The sequence below is a fragment of the Strix uralensis genome, chromosome 14 (assembly GCF_047716275.1).
Source record: "Strix uralensis isolate ZFMK-TIS-50842 chromosome 14, bStrUra1, whole genome shotgun sequence".
NCBI classification, from domain to species: domain Eukaryota; kingdom Metazoa; phylum Chordata; class Aves; order Strigiformes; family Strigidae; genus Strix; species Strix uralensis.
In genome coordinates, this window is record NC_133985.1 from 18,152,422 (window position 1) to 18,170,998 (window position 18,577).

At 41.7% G+C, this 18,577-nt stretch overlaps 1 protein-coding gene across 2 annotated transcripts; it reads right to left on the bottom strand.

Moving 5' to 3' along the window:
- Window positions 1–654: 654 nt before the first annotated feature.
- RUFY1 (RUN and FYVE domain containing 1) lies at window positions 655–16,512 on the bottom strand. Of its 2 annotated transcripts, none has more exons than XM_074884201.1 (18): window positions 16,245–16,512; window positions 12,767–12,940; window positions 12,326–12,443; window positions 11,552–11,653; window positions 11,106–11,229; window positions 10,643–10,701; window positions 9,846–9,911; window positions 9,136–9,205; window positions 8,117–8,218; window positions 7,572–7,688; window positions 6,743–6,910; window positions 5,110–5,207; window positions 4,533–4,652; window positions 3,648–3,777; window positions 2,760–2,854; window positions 2,263–2,311; window positions 1,999–2,076; window positions 655–1,399 (listed from the first exon to the last, which is right to left on the bottom strand). In XM_074884201.1, exons 1-18 carry the CDS (start codon window positions 16,510–16,512, stop codon window positions 1,256–1,258), a joined length of 2,082 nt encoding a protein of 693 aa, XP_074740302.1. In that variant the 3' UTR covers window positions 655–1,255. The 2 variants fall into 2 exon arrangements, with proteins under 2 accessions (XP_074740302.1, XP_074740303.1); XM_074884202.1 differs by having other exon boundaries at window positions 16,294–16,427.
- Window positions 16,513–18,577: the final 2,065 nt, after the last annotated feature.

Here is an 18,577-nt window from a genome sequence, read left to right on the forward strand (position 1 = left end):
CTGGAACTTCTGTGTGTTTGCTGTAGTAAATTGATTTGCTGTTTGTAATTAACCATTCTTCCTGAGGCTTAGAAATGTGAGGTCCCTTTCTACAGTGACGCAGCCCCCCTCCCATCCTTAGTACTTGTTAAACCCTGAGCAGGTTGTCTGTCTTATTAAAACTGGGCTCTGGGACCTGGCTGCTGAGGTGGAGGAGGGCTGGGCGGGGCTGGCACTGCTCTAAGCGAGGCCTTTGGAAGCAGCAGGTGGGTGCGCAGGGCCGGGGAGCAGCTCTGGGCAGTGACCAGTCACCACCACTGCTGGGGTCACAACAGCCCCTGCCCTGGCATCTCTGACATGGTGCAGCGCTGCTGCCGTGCTGGGGGTCAGCAAAGGGCTTCGTTGGCGAGGGACAGGCAGGAGTTGGTGCTGCCCTCACTGGGTGAGCAGTGCCTGCCCCCCTGCGGGATGGGGTCATGGCCCGCTCTCACCAGGGGAAGCGGTTACTCCTGCAGAGCAGCAGCCTTGGCACCCTGAGCAGGAGCTTACCACTCAGTTATTCTGGGCACATTTTGGTGTCTCCAGTTTAAGCCCTCGCTGTGCACAGCCATACAGGAACATTCTCTTCCATGATCCGTGACTGATGGCCGTTAAAACTCTGAACTTCAACCCTGCTTTCAGTTTTTGCAAAAGGCTTTATTGTGTAACTACTGTACTGTGGTCACAGGGACTTTCAGAACAAGTACAAGGTGTAGTTTTTGACTGCGGTGAACAGAAGGCACGTTCATTAACACTTCTCATAATTCTCATAAATCTCTTTCTATAGACAATTCATAAATTGACTTTTCTTCTCTGTACTTAGAGCAAATACAAAACTGTACACGAGCCTGTGAAACAAACAGGAGCACCTACAGCAGAGTTACAGAGGAACTGAAGTTAATGTGCAGAGAGACAGTGACATCTAAAGGGATCAAATAAATGTAGAAATGCCATATACAAATTTTAATACAAATATCTATAAAAATCAGAAAAGGGAAGTTGCAATTTAGTTTCAAATAGAACTTTAAGGGAAATTACAGTTGGCATAAATTTCTTAATTATTCCAGTTGGAGAAACATTCGCTTCCATTATCCCTACAAATTACTTTACACCACTCTGTGTTACAGTGGAGAACTCTAGAGACCAGTCTGCTGCACAGAAGATACCTGGAATTCAGCATTAAAAAAATAATGGCTACTTTCCAATGTTAAAGTGGTCCTGTCAAGGTTACAAAGCCTTAGGAGGAATTAGACGAACACCGCTGAAGGAGTAAAGTGTGACAAGTATCGCAAACACGGACAGGCTTAGGGTACGACGGCAGTGCAAGTTCATTGCTGGAGCAAGTGTTGCAGAAGATGTCCCCGCAGTTTCTGCAGTGGTGCTGCAAACAGAGAGTTAGAATAAGTGCAGCTGCCTAAAAATGGAGCATCAAGAAGAGCGAAATCAGACCTAAAAGCTCTTGGAGTCCGCTGCCGTCACCCTCCCAGCAGCGCTTCCTCCTGCGCAGGGGCTGAGCACCCCCAGCCCAGAGGGGCCTGGCCAGGGCCCCAGGAGCCGCCCCGCTGCCACCCAGCAGCTCTCGGGCTCAGGAAAGCACAGGCAGGCCCAGCTCTGCACCGAGGGAACGTGGTGCCTTGGCCGCCTGGCGCCCTGTGCAGGCCCACAGCACTGGCCCGAGCCACCGGGCAGGAGCCTGGCAGCAGCACTCGCCCCTGGAAGGTGCTGAGCACCCGCTGTCAGCATCCAGCTCAGCGGGGAAGGGACAGGATGGGAGAACACGGCCCCTAACAGCTCCCTCCTGAGGGAAGCACCCAAGCAGAACTATTTTTAGGATGGGAAATGCCAAATTAGTTCTCTACGTTGTTATCATGCCAACGAGAGCTGGCACTGAAGCAGTGTCGGTCCTCCCTAGCAAACCAGGCAACAGCAGTTTTTGTTTTCCGTGGCAAAAGGCAAAAATAACCCCCCGAACAACACTACCTTCCTCCTTGAGATAGAGAATTCCTTTTCACATTGCTTGCAGTGTGTTGCTTCATCATCCTTCAGCCAGGTATGACCCTAGAAAAGTGCAATGAAAACCTCACTGTAGATACAAATAAATTTATAAAATAGAATTCAAAGGCAACTTACCAATGTTGTCGGTATTTTTCAAAAGCCATCTTTTAAAGTAAGATAACTGTAGTGCAATTGGAAGGTGTTAAATGAAATCACGTTTAGTCAAAACATCCGTGAGCTGTCGAGTACCTTTAGCGCTTTATTTACTTCTTTAATATCTTCCATCTTCAACTTCGATCTGCAAAAAAAAAAAGTTATTCCCTCTGCGTGACTCTACATTTGGTTGTGTCCAATTTTACCTGCCGTTCCACTGTCCAGCCACTGAATCTAAACTCTAATTCCTCAGCTCCTTGTTACAGCTCTGAACTGCTCAGTATCACCAGGAAACTTTGTCACCTTGGGGTTTGCCCCATTTTCAGTATATTCATAAGATTGTGGGAAAAACACAGTTCCACTGGTAGAACTAAGCATTTACAGTGGTGTTTCCTACCTCACGCAGCCTACTCATGCAAGGGTCTTCCCTCACTTTTATTTTATGGCTGTTCAGTTGCCCATGCATAGTAATTGCCTCCTAAAATTCTCATCTTTATTGATTTTTATAACTGGATAGGTTTTAAAATTGTATTAGTTTGATACTCCATCCTCCAGGTTACATCACTTACAGGAATTCAGTTCCTACAACTTACTGGCTGAGATGAAGTCCCATTTCTTGAAGAGCTTGCTCCTGTTCCTCACAGACTTTCTCTAACTGCTGCTTCTCATCTTGCAGTTTTCTCAGTTCCTATAAAATCAAGCACAAAAATCAATTTTTTTGTGTGCTGAGTTTGACCTATAACCTAGATCAGTCTATCCAAACTACCCAAGCAGTTCACAAGAGTAAGCTCCCTTACAAAACTACCTATTTCTAAGGCTTGATTTTTAGAATTACATGGGTGAACTACCCACGGGTTCTGCACAAACAATGAAATCATTCAACCGTATTTACCAGACAGAGCTTTAAACATCCTCGAGCACAGCTAGAACGCAGCACTCCGTGCCCACACACGAGCGTACGGACAGATACTGGTGTACAACTGTGATGTCAAAATCTAAGCTGCTGGATACACGGGAGCAAATTCTCTTTGGGTTAACAAGAATCTTAATGCTTAAAAAATAAATCATGTTCAGTTGTTTTGAATGCTTGAAAATGTGTTATTTTATTACACACAGCTGAAAGACCTCACACAGTCAGCGAAAGCCCTGAATGTGCCACTTCCTGCCTGAGCAGGGGTATCTGTCCCATAGCTGATGAGCTTTTTGTCCCCAGCTATCCCACCCCAGCTCAGCTGCTGACTGACTGTGGCTCAGACCTCATGCAGCTCAGGCAGGGCGGGCAGCCAGAGGTGGCTGAGGAGGCTGCTGAGCTGTTTTCATTGCTTGGGCCCTGTATTAGCATTTCATGTAGGTCAGCCAAGCTTCTGAAACCCCTCAGAGGGGAGTGGTACAGAAGAAACACTCCACTGCAGGTGCAAACACTGCCCTGGTTCTAAGCCAGCTTTAAGCCTGAGCATGGGGCACGTTTGCACCGGGCATACCTTCTTCAGTCCTTCCATTTGTTGCAATTCTGTTTTAAGCAGAGTGGTAGCATCCTTCTCTTGGTGTAGCTCTTTTTGCAAAGTTTGTCTCTGTTCCTTTTCAGATTTTAACTCCTTTTCCAGAGTTGAGCTATTTAAAAAGAATTCATTCTAAGAAACCCTATAGCAGAAAAATATCCTATAGCACTTAAGGATAGCAATAGTATGAGAAGAAGAAACCTTGTCCAAAAGAGGGCAAAAACTAGAGTGGTGTTCTGGGAAATAACAGGGATGTTACGGCAGCAGACATCGAAAACAGTATCAGCATTTTCAGGTCACAGAAAACAAGCAGCAATGAATGGCTAGAAGAAAAAAGGGAAACAAAACCAAAACGAATCCCCACAAGTACATATCTGACTAGCTGTTTAAACATCCATGTTTAAAAATGATGCTCTACCCTCAAGTCTGAACAGTGAAAGAAGCATTTTCTCTAGGTATTAGAAATCCGCAGAGGATTAACATTCCCCGAGAACACACCCCCAAACCCCTCCAAAAACCCCAGTCCATTTGGATGACAGTCACTTACATGATCAGCCTACAGGCATGACCATACCTACCTCCTGATTTAGTAAGAAAGCAATTGAAAGCTCCACTGCCAGCCAGAACGGCCAGATTTCTACTGGCACTCTGTGCTCTAAACAGGATATTCTAGAAAAAACATTTCAAAATCCTCATGGTAACTGTGCACTACACAGAAGTGCTGTGCTTTCTTCGATCTTGCACACTTATGTCAATACTTCCTGAACCCAATATAATTCAAACCTACCCCTTAGCACAAACAGAATAGAAAGCACTTCTTAAAGAAATGGCAGAAGAGAGGGAAAAACACCTGATCGGGTTAAATACCATTTGCTATCCAGTTGGGACATCTGTTGCCGACAAGTGTCAAGCCTGCCAGCAAGCTCTTGCTTCATCTTGTTGCACCTTTCTTCCACAGTCTGCCTTGCCTTTTCCGCATGCTGCAACCTACAAAGTAAGGAACACGTACATTTGTTGTCAATTCACATATTTTACCTACCCCCTCTCATTCTGTTCTTTCAGATTTACCATTCAGATCTTTCTAAAAGCTTGAACTGAAAATGCTAGTGGAGAAAAAAATAAAAAGACTTCTGAAAGCAACTGTTTCTGCAAAAAACCTCCAAAAGCAAGAGTCAGACATGTTCTTAAACCAAAGTCAACATGTTTTTAAAGAGCCTGCCTATGGAAAGAGCTATGGTTTTCAAATGAGTCAATTATGAGCATGTTTGCCTGGGAAAAGAGAACAGGCAAGAACAGAGAGTGATAAGGAGGAGAAAGGAAAAAGAACATCATGCTGGCACGCGTGTCCAAACGTCTATAGGAGGTGTATGGAAGTCATCCTATAAAGGTTTCTGTTGGAAACTTTCTACTGACTTCAGTGTTGACTTCGTGAGCTTGTACTTACCTCTCTTCCATTTGTTTCATAGAAGACATCATCTCATTTGTTTTTCCTTCAAAAGAGGATATTGCTTCTGTTTTCTGTTGTAGTGAACACTCTGCATTCTGTAGAGGTGAACAGATATTCCAGGTAATACATTTTAGTTTTCTAAAGCACAAAGCATTAGCATTTAATGAAAGTCTGCCACTAGATGACAAACTTTTAGCTTGTTACAGGCCATGCCTGGGTCTGACTGGAATGTACAAACAAAATGCTGATAGTGCCAGAGCAGACACTTCTCAACTTGTTTTGTTAAGAGCTCAGAAAAACATCTTAACTGTACTAAGTTTTGACCTATGAGATCAGCTACAAGCCAAAAATCTTCTCTTTAGAAACAAACTTGAAGAAAGAAATTATCAGATTAAATTGACAGAGTAAGAATATCAATTATGAGTTGAATGTAACAACTGCACTCAGTGGGTGTGGAACCAGGAAGTCAAAGAAATACAAAATACTGCTTTTGAAAGCAAAGGCATACCTCAGCACTGGGGTTTCACTGGCCATTGCCTTGCAAGTTTCTGTGCATCTGTGAAGGAGGCAAAGGCCTGGATAAAGCCTGAACAGGCATCAAGAAACAGTCCATAAAAACTGAGAGAAATCCCCTCTGGATTTCTGGCACCAGGTATGGGAGGGGAAGTCTAGTTAAACTCTTATTTGATTAATGGAGACAAGCTCTGTAATATTTTGTGTGAACGCTACTGCTCTGTCACTTCCTTGCAGAAATGCCTATCAGTATATTTTTTGTCCAACTGAAAAAAAACAAGACAAAACACCACAACCCACCCAAATAACAAAAACCCCATAAAAATGTCCCCATATGACACAAAGGATGGAGAAAGTAAACTCTAAAAACTACCAGGGTAAGGAAGAGACTGCGGAAGGAAGACAGGCCCAGAAAGCAAAATGTTTTTCATTTTACTTCTCTAACCACCTTACATCTGGAGAGCCAGATCTTCTGCTAAAGGGGGTATAACAAAATACCTAAACCAATCTAACAATTTTTTTGGTAGCTCCAGAGGCCAGTTTGACCACAGAGTTCCTCGCTCCCCAAACCCAGTGCTGCCTTTCCACGGGCTACAGCACCCAGCTGACCATTTGGGTACAGACCTCAGGAGACAGTTTTCTACTGGTTTAGAGAGCCATATGGTTGGTTTCACAGTAAACAGTGTTCTATGTGGTGCAGGTGAAAGGCATGACAACACAGATGGGGAGAAGCAGTAAGACAGTTCTTGGCTGCAGTAAGTAGCTTTTTTAAAGACTAACCATTCTGTGGTTAGAACAAAGGACTCTCCCAAACACCTTCTCCCACCAGAGCTCTCCATTTGTCTCAGCGTTTGCTGGATGATCCCATGGCACACTATGCAGCATACTCAAGGAAACTCCCTTTCTTTCCAAACAGATCCAGTATCATACCAATAATGAAGCAGAATAAAAAATTTAAACAATTCCTTCTACAGTTTTAAAACAGATATTCTTAAGAAAATTGCTGCATCTAAGTATTACTTCAGATGCATGTAAGTGCTTATGCATCCCCAGTGCACGATTAACATGGGAAGACCACCACTACAGCTGCTCTTTCTATTCTCCACTGTGGCCATACCTGAGATTTGTGAAACATCTGCAAGTTAATAGCCTTCACTTCTTCTAACTGTTGGCGAAGAGCAACTAAAGTGTCTTGTTTTTCATGAGTATCTTTTTCCAGAAGTTTCATGGCAATTTCCATTTCTGTTTTCATTCCAATTTGTAGCTCCAACTCCTTCTCTAGTTCCTTGCAAAGAGATTTCCTAGTTACTGCTGTGTCATCATGTGTCAGGGATAAGTATTTCCAAAACCCATATAACCCCATACACAACACATTACTCTGAGATAACACCGAACTATGACATTACAGAAGAACTAGGTCTCAAATAATACATTAAGTTAGTAACACAAAAATACTATTCCAGCTCTCCAGACCAGGGTAAGGGTGCAGATCTGCCAGCATGAAGCGTAGAGCTCCGCGGGTAACCCAGTGGCCTGTCAAATGAAGCTTTTCTCCTGGCAGCTGGAGCTGGGCTAACTTAGAGCCACAGGCTGAGCGGGCCTGGGCAGCCTCTTCACCACTTAGTAATTAACATTCACTGTGCAAGTGACTGTTGTGCATATACCGTATTTTCCTCCATAAAGACAGTTGCCTCTGTGTTTTGATCTTGGTCTCTCCTATAATAATGCTGGTAGGTTCTTAAACAGGGAAAGACCGCAAAAGCCCCGATTTCCAGTTCTTTACAGCACTATTAACAACCAACGTCCAGCATCTTGCTTGCAATTCCTTTATGAATTCTGAATAGCTGCAAAAAGTGCACAGCCTACATCTTGTATTTGTAACGCTACCTTAAAGTATGCAGAACCCTGCACCTTTCATTTCACTTTCTATATTTAATTTTCCTTACCAGCCTATTTTTTTTTTCTTCTTTCAACTGCTTCCAAATATCACTGTACATTTCATCAAGACCCTGGCGTGACTGCTTGTAAGTATCCAGTTCTACTTTTGTGTCCTCTTTTGTTACCTACAAGAAACATGAGCAAAAAAGCCACGTTAAGATCACAAAGCTATGTATTTAAAGTATGCCTTAAATTCTTGTGCGTAACACAATAATTCTAGTGCTATTTCAAGTAAAATCCTACTATTTTACACTTAATAAGCTGGCAAACATTAATAAGGTGAAATTTCAAAGGATAGAGTAAAAATAAAATTAAACCATTCCAATACTTTTAATGCTTTCTCCCTTCTGCAAGCGTATGTTTAAGCATGCAGTAAAGAACAGCAAACTCTAACGCCTGGGCGTACTATACACAAAACCAGTGATCTACACAGTAGCACGCTAAACTGTGCTTAACATTCCAGTTCAAAGTGCTTCTCAGAGCACTGACTACAGCTGATCACAAGAGATCACTTATTTTAAGGGTCCTCATCATCTTCAAATAGGTGTCTCACCTCTACGCTTTTTTCACTCCGTTCACGAATTAATTCATTTTGTTGTTTTAACTGCTGCTGCTCTTCCTGAAGTGATCCAATTCGGTCAGTTGCTGCTGCAAGCTGTTTACAAAGAGAACATATCTATATTTAATCATTGTACAAGCATGCAACATCTGGAGGAATTCTAAAGTTGGTAGCTCAGCCTTTGTAGCAGGTGTGCTGCTCACTTCCCCTTTCGACCCCTTCATCCTCCCCAGAAGCTGCCTGACCCTTTGGCACCCATACTCACTCTACAGACTAAATTAATAAGCCCAACAACACTGGTTCACTTACCTTCTGCTTCATGCTCTCATCAATTATTTTTAAATATTAACTGCGCTAAGAAACGCATCCTAGTGTAAAAGGCTGAAAGCCATCACAGATCTGCCATCTGTGGTATTCATTCTGGCACAAATGCAGCGCAAATATACAGCAAGTCAGAGCTGACATCCACTGGTGGAACCTCATGGCATTTTCAAGGGGAGATACCCCAAAGTATTGGAAATCAGACTACACAGATACAAACCCACCACCATCAAACCCCCAACAACCACTATCACGCATGCTGCTGGACTCTATTTCAGCTCCCAGCTAGGAAAGATTTCCTAATTGAAGTATGATTCTTTTCCTTCTCTTTTCCGAGTTCTGTTCAACTCACATGACAAATACATACGCACATGTACGTGCAGAAGGAAGAGGGACAAGTCATGTTCATTACAGCGGTATGATTAGTTTTGTGTGGAGACAGAATTGCGAAACAAAAAACTTGGTTAAGGACACCCATCTACCAAGGAGGCGCCCCAAAGCATTTTAACAGCTAACATAATGTAGAAGCTTTCCACAGAGCTTTCCCCATGTGCTAACTCATGCCAGTACTACCAATCCTCCATATTTCACTAGCATCAACTCAAATATTTTACGTCCAAGGTATATTCTTGGGGAGTTTCACCTCTAATGGAAGAGAGCTAACAGAAGTATTTAACAGAACAGACACAAACCTCTTCCTGGAGTTTTGAATTGGTCTTTTCTAAACAGTCTATTTTGTTCTGAAGATCTGCAACCGTGCAACTGCAGCAAGGAAGAGAGATGCATAAGAACAATAAAAGAAGTGCCAATGTTCAACATTTATTCCTATCCTCAACCATACTTTTACCATCTTGCATTTGTTAACAGTTAAATACTTTGGTGAGCTGGCAAGAAAAATGAGAGGAAGGACAACTGTCCCTCTTAAGCACTGAGATGACTATGCATTTCCCTACAGTTGGCAGCCTACCATATTAGTTAGCAGCCCTGTTCTGGCTTAGCTTTTGCAGTCTCAACACCCCTCATGCTCAAGTGGGTAAGTGAGGCCTGCTGCTTCCACTGAGCAACCTACAGGGCAAGAATAGAGACTCTTCCTCTAAAGAATGAATTTCCAGATGCACACTTGTAATAGTTTTCTCTTGAAAAAGTAGCTCCAAAAATCTTCTGTTAATCACTAATAAGTCTCAAAAAAGTAACCTATCGTTACACAGACTTGTTTTCTGCATTTCACATGCCATCAGAAGAGTAAGATTACAAAATGAAACTAAGATTTTGGGAAATAATCAGAAAATGCATTTCAATATCAGACAAAAATCTACAAGGCTGACAGCAGAGACATTCAAAGCCATACTGGAAAAGCTAAACAGGACAACTCTTTGTACATTAGAGTAGATGAAATTCCCACCTTAGATGTCGGTTAAGTTCTTCCACATAATGCTTCTGGTCAAGGACAGCTGTAATCCCTCCATCTCTAGTTGTAAAAGTGAGAATTTATTGACTGAGAAGAAACTCCTTCATTCTGAAGTGTTAGTTTATGCTAGGGCTCTTAGCATAGACTTGCAAACTGAGCTGAAACTTTTTCTCCTTTTCTTATAAAAATACTTGTGCCTGAGCTAGATTGGAAGTACTAGGGAGATGAAGCAGCTGCTTAGCTGCTTCTCCTCAGCAGCTGGACAGTAAAATGCTCTGAAGTGCCAGAAGCACACAAACTATGAAGTGCTCTCCATTCACTACAGGTCTTCTAGATACAGTGATGCTAACAGTTGCAGTCTCTAATTCACCTAACGTTTCACCTAAAATTACTTTCCTGCCCCCCATAACTGATCTCTCCCACAAAGACAGCTACTTAATTGAGAGCACCTCTGAAACAGTGCTTAAAAACAAAGCAGTGATTCAGTACTGGGTGACCTGGCAGATCATGTCTCCTAAAACCAAATAAAAACACAATCTAAAATTTTGGGTGCTTTTAATTTGGTCCCAGCTCAAGACACAAACTCTCCACACTGTATTGTTAAAACTACCATGGGCTCAACCTTTGAAAGTTAGTACTTTTGTTTAGCTAACAAAGTCTATTTTGATTCTCTTTTTTTGAGGATTAAAAGAGTTTGAGATCTCTAGCACTCCTGTGCTCCCACAGACTGTCTGACAGGTTTGTTCTACAAAAAACATAACAATTACAAATAACTAATTCACCATACGTACTGTTTGCCATCACTGTCCTGTGTTTCCTTAAGGTACAAGGAAAAGTCAATCACTCCAACCTGAAAAATATATTTAAGACATTAACAACCTTCACAGTGCAATGCTGCACAGCAGCAGGTATTACTTTATATTTGGAAAAAGGTAAAAATTTGAAGTTTAAGTTTAGAGAGATGGGTAATGCCTATATTCTTCCTAGCTGAAGCAAACACGCAAGCTAGTGTTTGTCAGCATCAAAATAACCACATTCAGTGCGCTCAGTTTCGTAGCAGTTATTAGTTTTGACAACATAAACTGAGACGGATGCTTATGTACTTTCTTTCAATTCAACGTGGGAAACATGACAAGCATCAACACAGGACATTCTGGACAGAACTGTGGACTTGTCTCAGTAAAGTATTTATGGATGTGCTTAATTCTACTAGAATCTCATACCAACTGATCTTATTTAAGCTTTAATCTTCACCTGGGAATCCAAGTCTTCTCCTTTCAAGCAAAGGTTTGCATCAATAACATTCAGCCCAACTAGCAGACCCACAATGACAGCTCCTTCCTCTTCCATCATCAATGCATCAGGTTCATAAAATTCACTAGAAGAAATATTATAAGGCATCACTGCATATCAAACAATTATAACAGTACTTCCAGCACTGAAATCATATAAAAGTAATGCAGTCCTCATAAAGCTCAGCTCATCAGCCCCTTCTCACTGAAGGCAGAAGATACAGAACTCTCACAGAAAATATTCTGCTCATTCCTCTGTAAGTTCACTGCAAAAACAATGAACAACCTCCTCTACAGGTTGCAAGAACAAGCTTAAAGTTAAGCTGGTCGATTAATGACCTCTTAACTACAGCAATGCAAGGTTTCGGTGATTCAGTGAATAAAATCGACGTACGTCTGTACGGTTACCTTAACAGATGCTTATGGTCCAAGAGTACTTTGAGATAATCTGCCAGTTTCTTTTGCATGAGTGCTAGATAAAGCCAAGCCCTTCCTCTTCCCACAGCTGTCCTAAAATGAAAAGTTGCATGTTTTGGTAAAAAAATAGGTGTTTTATTAAGTAGATTTGTGCAGTTCAAAATTCTTCCTTTACAAAGGGAGATGAAGGTTGTTACTTACTGAAAAAACAAAAATTTTAGAAAAATCCCCAGGGAAATGAAGTGTTGTCTCCCGACCACAGAAGTATTTAAGTATATCCCATTGCTTCAGTGAAGGGAAAATATATTGTAAAGTCTTCTTAACTTGGAAAGACATACATATTTTCAACTGCCACCATAACCCAACTATTGATGCATCCTAGCATTAAAACTAGTCTCTATCATTCTGAATTACTCAAATTAAATATGACTAGTATGTACAAAATGACACAAAGTCATAAAAGCAAGGGAAAGAAGAGGAAAGAAAACACCTGTGAAGACTTTACGGTTATTTTTAGCAGGTTATAGAAGTTTCCAAATGCTGTTTTTAATCTGACAGCACTGTTTGAATCAGAAGCACTGAGTATTTTGATATCCTCCTTATCTCTTGGAGAAGTCAATGCCTTCTACATACCATATTACATACCTACATACCAAATTTTTCTCTTTGGGAACAAGACCTCATTAAGGAAGGGGAGAGACTACAAGAATGATTCTTTTTCCCAGCAGTATAAGTGAAATGCATCATCCCCAACAACCAACTTACTTCAACTCTGGCAGATTTTTAACACTAGTTGCTATATCCGATGCTTCGGGACAAAGTTTTTCCACTAGCTCCAAAGGACCGAAAAATGATTTGTTCTGTCCAATAAAAGTCTTCTTCACTAGAAGGAGTACACAGAGAAGTTTGTGAGGAAAAGCGACGGGCTTCCAAATCCAGAATTACAAATTTTAGTCTATGTTTTACTTTGTCTTACCAGCTCCTAATATGTCAATGAAAAGGGAGCATTAAAAATACCTTGACAGTTTAGGAGGCACAAAATACAGGGTATTTGAGAAGGTAACCACATAGTTATATCCGTAATACTGATTAGCATCATACGGTGCATGCGATTAATGTTAACGTCACACAGAAGTCAATCTGGAGACACAGCGAGACACGACACAGTTATCTGCCTCTCCTCAGCCTGGGGGAGTGGGCGCCCACCTTTGAGCCCGTGCTTGAGGCAGTGCTCCAGCACCACGAAGAACTGCTGCAAGGGAGGGAAGTCCGAGTCCAGGGTCCGGCCCAGGCTCAGGGCCGACTGGATCAGGATTTTGATACTGAGCTTCATCATGTTCATGAGGTTGGCGCGCTCCTCCATGGCGTGGTATCGCGCAGCTGGGTGGGGGGACACGGGTGGAGAAAGAAAAGCTGCTTTTAGAAAGGCCGTGCTCCTGTCCCCTCACAGCGCTGACAAGAGCGGGGCCTCCCCGTCCCGGTCTCCATCTTGAGGAGGTAAACAGCTTGAGAAGAGCTGGGCGGGAGACGCGGGTGAATCCCCCTCAGCACGCCGCAGGCGCGGCTCGAGAACCGAGGCCGGGGGGCAGCGGGGCCGTTACCAGTCCCGGGGGACGCGGGCATCTGCCCCCGGGCCCAGCGCCGCCTCCCCGCCCGCGTTACCGCGGCAACGGCGCACGCACCACCGCCCCCGCCCCCCGCCAACTCTCGCGAGACCGCGCGCGGCGGGGCGGGCCGCGCCGGGCGCCATTTTAGAAAGTTTGTGCTGCGTGGCTGCGGGCAGCCAGCGCCTCCCCGGCGGCAGGTATCGCTGCTCCGCCCCGGCAGGGCGGGGCACGCTCTCCTCCTCGAAACCTGAGGGAGGGCGAGACCAAAGCAGGCTGCCAGCTACCGCTTTTCCGTCAGTCAACAACAGGTTCTGACAGATGCTGCCAGCCGCGCACCAGTGGCCACCTAAATGATTTTTTGAGCCAACGCTGTTGCATTAGGAGAATCCTGCTGTCACCTGTGGATCAAACACGGTCACACTCCCTTCCAGTAATAGCAGTTCTAGAAGACCAAGTCTAACAGGTAGAGCCCCTGTGTCAGTCACACGCAAGACTGTTAGCACTCTTCTAACACCATGCGAAAGTCTCTCTTTGCACTAATTTTCATTATTACTTTCCTTCTTGTGCACATAATGTTGATGTTAGGATTAAAAACGAGCAAAACTCTTCCCGTATCAGGAGAGTGAAAACAGGGAGTCATTCTAATCAAATTGATCTTAATAATCACAAAGCACACAAAGTCCTGTCAGCCTGTTGTATCAGTGACTGTAGTCAATGTAGTGGATGCCTCAAAAATGCATACAATGTCTTGAGGCTGAGGATTAAAAGAGCTGTAATGTCTTGAATTTTGATGTCAATATTGTCAGGTTACACATCAGGAACAGAAGAAAAGCTGACTGCAGAAACAAAATCACTGACTTTCTTTGGGCATTGTGGTGTTTCAGTAGCAATGCCAGCTTACTTTGGTGGTTTCCTGAATTTGAATTTTTACTTTATCAGGAACGCTTTGCTTCTAAGCCTTGTTCAAGATACACATACCGTATTATCCACAAGACTTAAAACCCCTAACCAGAAAAAAACCCCTGTGAATTAAATGTTCTTTATGAACACAAATTTAAATTAGTGTCTTAATAAAGGTTTGTATGAAGTTAGTTACTTGAACAGTAGTTTTTAGACTGTTGCAAATTTACACGCTCAAGTGCGTCTTTTGCAAAACTGTGTACAAGTTCGTACATGCAAAATAGGTATTAGACACATTACCAAAGCCAAGCCTCAAAGATTAGGAATCGGGTTACCTAAGTGCAAAAGATCACAGACATTATGCTGCAATCTTTAAGAATGCACACAGACTCGTATCTCATTCAATTCAACAGATTTGTTTTAACATCTTTTTGAAGCCCCATGCCTTGTTTACTGTAATCATTCAGCACACTTTGAAGTCAGAAAACACTGAAGCAGGAAGAACAGTTTTCCATCTCTTGGTCTTTAAGACTGTCTTTCTTGATTTGTATTCTTTAGATTTGCAGCTCCCAGCCTTCTCTGCAAGGCAGGACAAAGTTTCTTCAACAGCAGACACTGGTTTTATGATGTACCTTTCTGTACATCCAACTGACTGCACAGTGTGTGGTACAGTTTACATGTGATCAACAGATCTGAAGTTGTAGGTAGAGGTTATAAAATCTTTGGAAAAAGATGGCAGCGGGGAACAAGTTGCTACTTTTCTGCAAGTGGTCTTGCAGGCCTCAGGTTATTTCTTAAAAATACCTGCTTTGAATTGAATTTACAGTGCTTGGTCAAAGGTAATAATAAATAGGTAGAATAGGCAGAATAGGTGATTTAGTGCCTGCTCACATCTCATATCTTATGAATGGATTTTTCTTATGGAATTTTCCACAAAACTCATCAACATATTATCCAAATACTTTGAATAATTTGAGGAGGTAGTGTTGTATTCCCTTACTTTACATATAAGAAGCTGAAAGATTATGGCAAAAGTTCCATTAAGTGTGGGAGCTCCATTTCAGGCAGGAGAACATTTTATTCCCCACCCCTTGCCAAATGCTCTGTGTTGTTTTGAATTACATCTATTCACAGCATTATTCCAAATGCAGATGAAGACAATGGGATATTCTGCCCTTTGTCAGATTAGATCCCAGGTGCTCACGATGGGCATCCAGGAAACAAATCTGTGAGAAGTTTGGTGTGAGATTTAGAGATGCAGGGAAAGACACAAATCTTATTTTTTTCAGGACAGATTTAATCTTAAACTCTGACTATGCAACACTGAGGAATTTTCACAAAAAATAAAAATGTCCATCAGCAGTAACTTATTTCACTATGCAGACACAATTCATCCCCACAGAACTCCAGCTTGAATACTTAATATGATTAAAACCAAAAGGGTCAGCACCAGTTAGAAAAACTGACCTCCACTGCTCCAAAACAATTAAGTGCTAGTCTGAGACCCTGGAATACAAGACTCCAGGCCCGATTACTGCTACATTTGAACTTTTGTTTCCATGTTACATCACCGAGATTTAACTTCGATATGAATTCAACTAAAGCCCTTTTGATTTGGTTCCAAAAGACCTGTTCCATAAATCTGTATGGTTGCTATATCCATGAATACGGATGTTTAATAAAGCAAGCTGTGGTTAAATAGAAGGCATTTTTAGTGTAGTTAAAAAGTAATTTATAACAGATCTGTATCTTAGTTCACTTGTCCACTTTCTGACATGAAAGCTCTGCGAGCAGCAGTATAGTTCCTTCTGTGAACCAGCACACCTAGGAAGAACAACGAATTGACTAAATCACTGATGAGTGCAGTCAGGCTGCTGCTGAGGTCAACTTTAAGGGAGAGGGAGAAAAGGAATCAAATATAAGCTTACTGCATAAAACTGAAGTCAGTTTTCCCAAATATATTAAGAGTTTAGAATTCTTCCAATTACAATCCATTTTGTTAAGTTCTACATCTGTGTTGCTTTTATAATTTTGCTTAAATTAAAAAACACCGTCAGATTTTTAAAAATAAATTCAAAGTAATAACCACACATCACTGACACTAATCAACAGCACTTACGGGAGCAAACTTATTTGCGCACCATAAAAGCAAGTTTACTAAATAAGCATAACCATACTTGTTTTTGCTGTGCTGTCATTGCTGACTGGTTTGGATATGAATCCTACCAAAGCTGCAGACTTCAGAGCGTTGCCATAGCCCAGCGCCAAGTTTTCCGAGGCTTTCTTGGCCAGCGACAAGATAGGAGCAGACCACCTCGCTTCTTCCGTTTTCTCTTTTTCCTCGCTTTTTAACTCAGTCGTATTAGGAATCTGTTTTTTGTCAATAATCTCAAAGTCTTCTTTTATTTCCGCAGCAGACGCGGTGCAACTCTCCCCTTCAGCCATCTTTAACGTGTCATATGACACTAGTCATGAGCAATCGAGCCGGCAGCTCCGCCTTGCCTGCCTGATGGAGGGCAGGTACTGAAGAGCCAACTGAGCTGTTTTCAAGCAGTTTCACGCATAAGCAGGGCTCTAAGACAAGCCCTCCCAAAACTGAGCAGTTTGCTTGATGTTCTGAGTTAAAGACGGGGGGGGGGGGAATGAAGAAAGAGTTTACTTTCACACAAGTTATGAAAGTAACAAAAATACACTTTAAAGATCTTTATTGCTGTGTTCCCAAACATAATTTTCCATTAGAAAATTTATAGTATCTTTTGACATCCCAGATTTATGCAGCTACATTGTGACAACTTAAAGAGATCTTTATTATTCTGCCTATAATTAAAGTCATCATAACTTGATTAAAATGGTGGATTGGTATGACAGGTTCACTGCTGTGAAAAGTGCTTGCTTGCATCACTGATGTTAAAAAATAACTGTAGTCAGTAAGCGACTTCATTAATGTATTTGGACTGTGTTTGGTAGAAAAGATCTATCATGAAGGGGAACTGAAATTACCCTAGTATGAAAATTTGACCTTACTGCGTGTCTCAAATATCGATGTAGCCTACTGATGCATGGCTTATTATCCTTTTTTCCATTCAGCAACTGTATATGCTTGGGATACATCACTCATTTAGTCATGAGATAGTGGATGCTGCGTATTAGCTTTTTTTGCTACATAGAGAAAAGTGGGTTTTTTTGCTACGAAATGTGAGAAGGAGGAGGGAATAGGAGAGTTGAAGATCAATTTCAGTAGTCTTGCTAAATAAATCTTCAGGTCTGTATCTTATTTGTTCTCCTGCTATAAACTACTTTAAGTTTGATTCTATCTTGGTTTCTCAGACAAAACTTTAACAACTTTTGTTCCACAAAGCACAGGGAAGCTCTTAGTTTTTTGTTGAGAATTCAGAGATCAGCAGCTTCTTATTCACCCGTGATTCATATGAGCTAAGTATAGGCTTTAAGCTACTTTTGCTAAAAGGTTAGAGATAAGTATTACTCCATCTTGTGGACTCCAGCAGTATTTGGCTGTGTTTATAAGGAAGTGGTACCTAACAGCTTTGTCAGTTGCAATCTTGCAGTTGACTATATGAATATACCTCTGTTTGACTTGAGTAAGGCTTGACATTGATTTTCTGCCTTTTACTATCCATCCAATATTAGAGTCAGGGCAATATTGACTAGAAAAGCAAAGCAGAATTTTAAGCATTGAAATAACTTTTCCAATACATCTGAAGAATAGGGCATAAAGGTTTTGTGACTGAGAAAATAAGAGCAAACCAAGACTCCTATTTATAGTATGTTGTTCCCATAAGGTAATGATGCATCAGACTCCCCTTTACAGTAAAAATATTAAGTGGAACTACCACATAGTCTGTGATCATCTTTTCTTATGTTACTATTAAAGAAACATTTGAGCATTTTATTTCAGATGTCTGCTGAGATCAAATAGGAAACTTATACTGTGCATAAGAAATTTGCTAAACTTTTTCCTACACAGCCATATGATTTAATTGTGCTTCATTTATTACTATTTGGCCAAAATGAGTTAAATGTTATGAAGTCAGCTATTGAATACATTAAATGCTGTCTTTCCTTCCAGTTCTTATTTTAAAGCAAGCAAGAAATCTTATAACATTGTAAGTGAGCCCTAAGTTAAAGAAGTTTGTTTTGTTTACAAAGTACAATTTCCTAAGGAGTCATTTGGGGCAGCCAAGGAGGATGTAGTTTATATAGGATACAGCTTTAAGCACCTTAAAAAAACCCCCAAATGTGGTGTTACTTTGGTTTTGATTCACAAATTTATCAAGGAGGGGCACTATGCATGAATAACACTATTCACTTTTAACTTTGAGAGTGGGCTTATTATTATCTCTGTCTTCTGCAGATGATGATATTTCACCACTGTAGTCTCTTTACAGACCACTAGTCCAGCCTTTGCTAGTCATGTGAAGATGAACAGTGTTTTATTTTGAAAGCCCATGATGTGATTTGTTTAGGTCTGCCAGAGTACATAAACGTCAGT

Bases quoted from the DNA above. Each gene is read 5' to 3' on its own strand.
- RUFY1 (XM_074884201.1), bottom strand. From the start codon at position 16,512: ATGGCTGAAGGGGAGAGTTGCACCGCGTCTGCTGCGGAAATAAAAGAA. The intron at 2,077-2,262 runs GTACTCGACAGC...GCACTTTTCTAG, and splicing joins AAGTAAATAAAGCGCTAAAG to GGTCATACCTGGCTGAAGGA. The intron at 1,400-1,998 runs GTAGTGTTGTTC...CTCTGTTTGCAG, and splicing joins TCTCTATCTCAAGGAGGAAG to CACCACTGCAGAAACTGCGG.